The 7,727-nt window shown below is 41.6% G+C and overlaps 1 protein-coding gene across 1 annotated transcript; it reads left to right on the top strand.

The window, feature by feature from the left end:
* The first annotated feature begins 3,046 nt into the window (after positions 1–3,046).
* LOC119537653 (olfactory receptor 143-like) lies at positions 3,047–3,982 on the top strand. The gene has a single exon (XM_037840189.1). It carries the CDS (start codon positions 3,050–3,052, stop codon positions 3,980–3,982), a length of 933 nt encoding a protein of 310 aa, XP_037696117.1. The 5' UTR covers positions 3,047–3,049.
* The last annotated feature ends 3,745 nt before the right edge of the window (positions 3,983–7,727 follow it).

The raw sequence follows: 7,727 nt of genomic DNA, 5'->3' as shown, positions 1-7,727 counted from the left end.
GAGCCACCTATATCCCTCCAGTCAGTTCTCGCGTAGTGAGGGGAAATGATTCTTGTGTGTTCAATTGGAGAGCTCAGCCTGGGCGTGCCGCTGGAGTCTCCTGCCCTGAATGTGGGGCTCGCGCACGGGTGGCCAGGGAGGAAGGGCAGCTCTCTCTCTGTGTCCCCTAAACCACCGGACTTGGCATAGTGCCCCTGGGTTCTCCGAGCGGATCCCCCCTCCCAGCCACGATCCTCCCTCAGCCTAGGGGGATGCCGTGCTATGTCATCAGTGTGCGCCGTCCCTCTAGGGAAGCCCTGGGCTGCTGGGCTGTGCCGTGGGGCTCTCAGCTCGTTTCAGAATGCAGAATGTGTGAGGCTGTCTTTACTGCAATGCCTTGTGGGCTGAGAACAGCTGAGGTTTTCTCCACAGAGAGAGAGCGAGAGACAGAATATTTCCCCCAATTCTCCCAAGGTCAGTTGTCACCAAAAGCCTCTGTCTGCTTGTTGAGGATTCGCTGTCTGTATTGAGCAGTTATTATTAAAAGCTCACTTGGAGCTGGGCTGAGAAAGTGCATGGCATGGCTTCCGTGAGGGAGGTGCTCCCTGCTCTAGGTTCTCAGCTCTCAGTGCAGGTCCGCAATTTTACTTACAGATTTTATGCTGTGATCTTGGGCATTCCTCCCAATTCATGTCAGTGGAAGTTAAGTGTACTGTCATGTTTGTCTCCCCGCTACCATTCCAGGTTATTTACTGCTTTTTTGTTCATTTATGAATTGTTCTGGGGGAGACTAAGTCTTCCACTTCTTTATATGCCGCCATCTTCCCAGAATCCTGAGATTTATTAGTTAAAAAAATGGTGAAGAAGTTTGGGGGGCTGGGGAATCAGAGAAAGTATTCAGAATAATAAGATAAAAGTATGAAAATTGAATATAAAATTAATTTTGAAACAAGATCGATCATACATATGCCAGATTAGCTGTGAATAACATTTAAAATAGTCTTAATAAAGGAAAACATATATTGATCTAAATTAATTTTTGATGATTATAACCATGTGCATAGGAATTGGAGGGGGACAGAAAGACAAGAGGTGTGTGTCTGGGTGTGTGTCTGTGTGTGTGTGTGTGTGTGTGTGTGTGTGTGTGTATGTGCATGTAATCAGAGAAGAGGGTGAACAGGGCCAAATTATCATCTTTCATAGAATCCCAAATTGGAAAACCAAGACAGTAATACAAATTTAAGTTGAATAGAAAAATACCAAAACTGTAAAGTCCAGGAAGGGCCAGAGGAGGATTACAAAGAGAGAGATTCTTCAGGAATTGGAGACTGGATGAAGATAGTTAGTGAGAAGCAGAAACATAGGATGAAAACATAGTTTGTGGATTAGTTGCCTGGATATTGTTGAAAACAATTTAGGCAATGATGACCTTAGAAGGAGGCAGGCTGGGAACCATAAGAAAATTCTCGATTCAGTTCTAGGCATCTGAGTTTGAAGCATCCCTAAGATATAAAATAGAACTTCCCAGCAGATAGGGCAGAGGTCTAGGCTATATATAAACACCAGAGCTTCTCAAACTTGGTCAATGTTGACTCTCAAGGGATGTTTAAAAATATCTGGCCCTTTAAGACAATTTTTTTTTCAGATTTGAGGGGTAATGGGGGAGGGGGTATAGTACTGGTATCTAATGGGTAGAGGCCAGGGATTCTTGTGTTGTAAAAGAAAGCTCAGCACAACAAAGAATTTTCCTGTCCAAAATGTCTAGTTCCATGGCTCAGAGTCTATGATATAAATGAATATGGAAAGAAGGAAGGAAAGTGTTGCTAATATTTATCAGGCTCTTTTTATGTGCCAGGCATGGTCCTAGTACTTTATGTGAAGTAATTCCTTTAATTCCCCAATCAATCCCATGAGATAGCTCATGTTAACCTCATTTTTCATGAGGATACAAGGTTCAGAGGACAACCTTAACTTGTCTAAATTCTCACACTTAGGAAATGGTGAAGTGTTCATTAAATTCAGTTTGACTTGAGGATCCACTTGCTTAGCAATTTCAGTACAGAACATTATTGAGTTGAAATACACAAGCATATATACTATTAAAGCAGTGATCTAATATTTTATTAATGCAATGCCAGAGTCTTCTAGAAAAATACTAGAAGTGACAACTGACCCTGCCCCTAGACATTTTGACCTGTGCTTAAGATCCAGGGGATGCAGAGGGGAGACACCAAGAGGCCATCAGTCTTTGCACTGGGGATTGGGAATTCATCACATGAAATACAAGCTGAGTAGAACACTGAGTCCCAGAGGCTCTAATGGTAGGTCTGTGACACAGAATGTAAACACAGGCTCAGTAACTCTCCCCTCAAGAGACTTGTGGAACTTCTGAGGAAATCATGTGGGAGAGGATATTTTTATGTACTTATGATCAGTTTCCCCATATATATAGGACATGAAGTTCATTCCCATTAAAACTACCTTGTTTGGGAGGCTCGTATAGCAGTGGTGTTTTCATCATTGCAAGTGAAAAAGACCTTCTGTGCATATTATGAGGTTGAAATCATGGCTTATTCTCCAGAATATCTCTTCTGTCATGTCAAAGAGTGAGGACAGTCCTGATGGCTGGGTAGCACCTCCTTCATCATTAGAGACTTTTCTTCACTCAGTACTGTGGGTCAGAGGGTCATCAAGGCCCAGCATTAGCAAGGTGTCCAGGAAGAGTATAATCCCTGATTTATAGCTACGTAAGTCAAAGATTTTGGGGGAGAACTCCAAGCTTTCATGTGAGCCTGGGAGAAGCCTGAGTCAGAGGGAGGAAACACTGAGGCATTAGGAAGTCTCCCAGCACTCTCCTCTGCACAGTGACCCACAAGCTGAGCAGGGGAGAGAGAAGAGGGAAGGACAATCTGGACCCTCAAGCCTGGAGAATCTCAGGATGTCTGGCTCCTGGTACCTGCTGTGTGTCTTCAGACAGCCTTCATCTCATAAACCAGCAGATCCAGATTTCCAGAGGGTACATTGCAAATACGACATTTACTCCTCTTCCTACTGTTTGTGGGTGAAGTGAATGGCTGTAGAAAATGACTCCTCAGTGACTGAGTTTATCCTAATTGGATTAACAGACAAACCTGGGCTGCAGCTGCCCCTGTTTTTTCTGTTCTTGGCGAACTATGTGGTCACTGTGGTGGGAAATTTGAGCTTAATTATTCTTATTTGCCTCGATTCCCACCTTCACACCCCCATGTACTTTTTCCTCTGCAATCTGTCCTTCATTGATCTCTGCTATTCATTTGTCTTTACCCCCAAAATGCTGATGAGCTTTAATTCAGAAAGGAACATCATCTCCTTTGCAGGATGCATGGCTCAGCTATTTTTCTTCTGCTTCTTTGTCAATTCTGAGTGCTATGTGCTGACAGCCATGGCCTATGATCGCTATGTGGCCATCTGTAAGCCCCTGCTGTACACCATCACCATGTCCCCTCGGGTGTGTTCTCTGCTGATATCTGCTTCATTTGTGATGGGGTTTGCTGGTGCAATGGCTCACACAGGGTTCATGATCAGGCTGACATTTTGTGATTCCAACATCATCAACCACTACATGTGTGACATCTTTCCCATGCTCCAGCTCTCCTGTAGCAGCACCTATGCCAATGAGCTTGTGGCTTCTATTATTGTGGGCACAGTAGTCATAGTGTCTAGTCTCATTATCTGTATGTCTTATGCTTTGATTCTTTTCAGTATCCTTCACATGCCATCTGCTAAGGGCTGGTCCAAAGCCTTCAATACCTGTAGCTCCCACTTATTAACTGTTGGCCTTTTCTATGGATTTGGGCTGCTCACTCATGTCAAGCCATCCTCTGCTGGGTCTTTAGGTCAGGGGAAACATTTCTCAGTGCTTTATACCAATGTGGTGCCTATGCTGAACCCCCTTATCTATAGCTTCAGAAACAAAGATGTCAAAGTTGCTCTGGAGAAAGTCCTGAAAGGAATAACAAACTGAGTAGGACTATTGATTCTCTTGGTCCCTGTCTCCACTGCTGTGTTTTTCTTCTCTTTTTAAGCCACCTCATCCTCTTTTTCCTATTCTTCTTCTTTTCCTTCTCTCCATCTTTCTTTCTAATGTATTCTTGGAAGAATTTTTATTCTAATATATTCTGTTCTTGAAATTTGCAGTGTAAACATGGGGAACTATTCTTTGACTTCATTGTCATCCTCAGTCTCAATGTGGCCCCAAACTGTTATCTATTTTTGTTATCAGATGAAGACACTGGGCTAATTTTAGTCCTGTCCAGAGTTAATACCCACTAGAATGCTATTTTTCTCTTTCCCATCTTTGCTCAGCTGTGCAATAGGATATTGTCTGACCAGTTCTTTTCCTTGCTTTCTCTGAAACAGTTACATCAGGATGCTTCCCTCTTTAAGTACTTACAACTGCCTTAAAATAGGAGGGTTGAAAAAATTGTGGACATAGGAAAGTTGTAAATATTTCAAGAAGTTTTTAGTCTTCTTTTAGTCATGGTTCCTGTTCTATATTTTTAGCCTCAATCTTTAACGAAACTGAATAACATATTGCATGAGGGTTCTTTCTCTTTTTCTTGGGCATGTATAAGGACTGACAAGGATCCCCACCCTGGCTACCTTCCACAAACTCCATCAGTGATGAAAATTTTAGATAATTCTTGTTGTTACCTCTATTCTGTTGCATTGATCAACTGCTGTGTTTTCATAAATGGAATTGAGACCATCTCTGATTGTCTATGTATTTGTGGATGAGGTGTTATTTTCCACGTTACGTTTTCTTTATCTCCACAAAAATTAAGGATTGTGATTAAAAATTATGCAATGATGTATTGGGCTACAGACTAGAGTGTTAGAGATAATGTCAAGATTCTTTTTTGCCTGGTTGCATAACAAGTGTTCTTCTTTACCAAGGAAAAAGATCTGTTTATTCCTGTTTCAGTTTGCTAAAAGTGTCAGAATGCAATATACCAGAAGTTGATTGGCTTTTCCAATGGGATTTAGTTTACAAATTTACAGTTCTGCTGCCATGAAAATGTCCAAATTAAGGCATCAACAGGATGATACCTTCTCTGAAGAAAGGTATCCGGATTCTCAGAACCTCTGTCACATGAGAAGCCACATGACTTGTGTCTGCTGGTCTTTCTTCCTGGATTTCATTGCTATCAGCTTCTGGTTTCAGTGGCTTCCTCTCACCTTCTGTGAGTGTGTCTTTGTCTCTCAGCTTTTCTGGGGCTTCTTTGAACTCTCTGCACTTTTTCTGTCTTTTATCCTCTCATACAAGACTCCAGTAAAAGGATTAAAAGCCACCTTGAATGAGGTGGGCCAAAACCCAATTGAAGTAACCTAACCAAAATATCCCACCACAATAGGATAACACCCACAGGAATGGATTACAAGAACATGGCCTGTTCTGGGGTACATTAGAACTTCACACTAACACAACTTCTTTTTTATAAACAAACAAAAATAGTATGGCAAATCCTTTCTTACTGCGCTTTTTTTTTTCCAATATGTAAACTTGACATCTCCCTTTTGTTTCTTGAAGAAAAGTTTATCATCTGGTTTGTCTTGTGTGCCATAAACCCATATTAAAAACCAAGTCTCTTATCCTGTTCTGTAGATGAGGAAGAGTTTATGGACTTGCTCAGAGTCACAAGCTAATGTTGCAGGGCTCAGGTTTTGAACCCATTTTTCATCCAATGAAGGATTGGAAGGAAAAGAAAGAAATTTGTGAAAGAGAAAGAAATTCTGGAGATTTGTTTCAGAATGAGTCTGAGTGTGAGGGTTGTCATGGGAATGGTGCCTGAACCAAGATATTTATAGGGCAGAGGAGATTGAGAAGGCTTTGATACCCAAATCAGAGTATGCAGATGACACTAGAGAGGTTTGATTTTAGAGTGGGACAAACAGGGTTAGCTGCAAAGAAAGATTCAGCCACAGTATTTTTTATAATAGTGATCATTTCCTGTGATGGTGAAGCTGAGGGGTTTGGGAAGCAGTCTTCCTGGTGAGCCATGGTACAATATCCAGAATAATACTACTTTCAAAAGCCTACCAGATATTATGTTATCATTGTATATTTGGAAACAATAAAACATTTATTTATTTGAAAAAGCAATAGAAAATTGGGCTCTGTATAATCTTGTTTTTTGTTTTTGCATTTTGAGATAAGGGAGAGATGTTCCTCAGAGTACATAGTTTCTTGGAAATGTGGTTAGTATATCCATAATTTTTGTGCTTATGAAAATATATCATGTGGAAGGAGGATGAGGAAGATGTCAATATATGAAGGTGTGTAATTTAGTTAGTCCTCTAGAACAGCTAATAAACAGCCAGGAACAACTAGGAAATAGTGTGGAACCACTGTTTGTGGGGCATCTGTGACTGGACAAACATAGTACACCAGTCTGGTGTGGGTGAAAGGGCTGAAACCACAGTGCAGAACTGTAGGTAAAGCTACCCAAATGGCAGAGACTGGCATCCCTCCCCTACTGGCTGATGAGACTGAGTTGGAAAACTTCCCTGTGGGAAAAAGAAGCAGTCTCTACTGGGAGCAAGGGAAGGTAGTTCAACCAAACTCCAACTGTGGTTTTAATTAACAAATTTGGACTACTGAATGTAAGCATGCACATAGATGATCCTGGAACAATCAAGAAAGGAATCCTGAGATTTCTATCAGCAGAGAGGTGGCAGGGCTGACAGAAAAATAATAAATAAATAAAAACAGAGGCTTTTGGAGTTGGTGATCTCAGAACACTGGAAAAGGTCTGTGCTCCAAGAAAAGAACACATAGAGCCAGGTACCAACTCTGGCTCCTGACTGGTGAAACTGGGAAGCTAGGAACTGGCTCTGAAGAGGGGATTTCTTTTTTTCTCTCTCTTTTTAAACTTTTCTAAGTAACTTATTGGAGAAAGCCTCAGGCATTTTCAATTAACAGTTCTGACCCAGGCAATGGTGTATTTAAGATAGGTCTGAGAGACAGAGTAATGACTCAAGTGAAAGAGAGAATTCCCTAAAGGATGTATCTTCCCTAAGAAAAGGGGAGGTGGAGCAAGGCTCAAGTGGCAGCCCTTGTTCAGAGAATTCAGTCCCCAGGAGCTGGAGGGAAAAAGCTTAAGCTTGGCTTCTGACTCACCCCAAGTCTAAACCATGCCCCTGGCAGGGACAGAGTCTGCTGAGAATTAAAGGCACCACACCTCTTTTTGCTGGTGGGGAGCTGTGGGCTGACAAGTGCCACTTGCTGGGCAGGTTAGGAAAAGCAAAAGATCTAGAGGCCTCACAAAAGTCTGACAACCTCCTGGGTCTCATTGTCAGGGAAACTTGATACTGGTTACAGAGTCCTCCTGAGTGCTGGGCAGTCTGGACTGGGAAAATCTATTTGAATAGATCATATCTGGGTAGACCTTCCTCAAAAAACAAACAAACAAAAAAAACAAAACAAAACACAACAAAACAAACAAACAGAAAAGAGATTCCATATAGTCAGGGCAAGAACCAGAATAACTTGAGCCAAAAAATTCTGATTAAACAGAAGCTATGCTAGAGGTCTAGAATAAATTGAACTGAATGCCAAAGAACAGATAGAGAACAAAGCCAATCAACAAGAAAACCCTAGATAAAAGAGTGAAAATGACCTCTAGATAAACTTATCAAGGAAACCATATGCCTAGATGCCAATAAAAAATTACCAGTCACAAGAGGAAAATCAGAATTGTGGCCTAGTC

Source organism: Choloepus didactylus, chromosome 6 (genome assembly GCF_015220235.1).
Source record: "Choloepus didactylus isolate mChoDid1 chromosome 6, mChoDid1.pri, whole genome shotgun sequence".
Classification (NCBI taxonomy): domain Eukaryota; kingdom Metazoa; phylum Chordata; class Mammalia; order Pilosa; family Megalonychidae; genus Choloepus; species Choloepus didactylus.
This window is presented reverse-complemented; position numbering and strand designations above follow the sequence as displayed.

Bases quoted from the DNA above. Each gene is read 5' to 3' on its own strand.
- LOC119537653 (XM_037840189.1), top strand. From the start codon at position 3,050: ATGGCTGTAGAAAATGACTCCTCAGTGACTGAGTTTATCCTAATTGGA.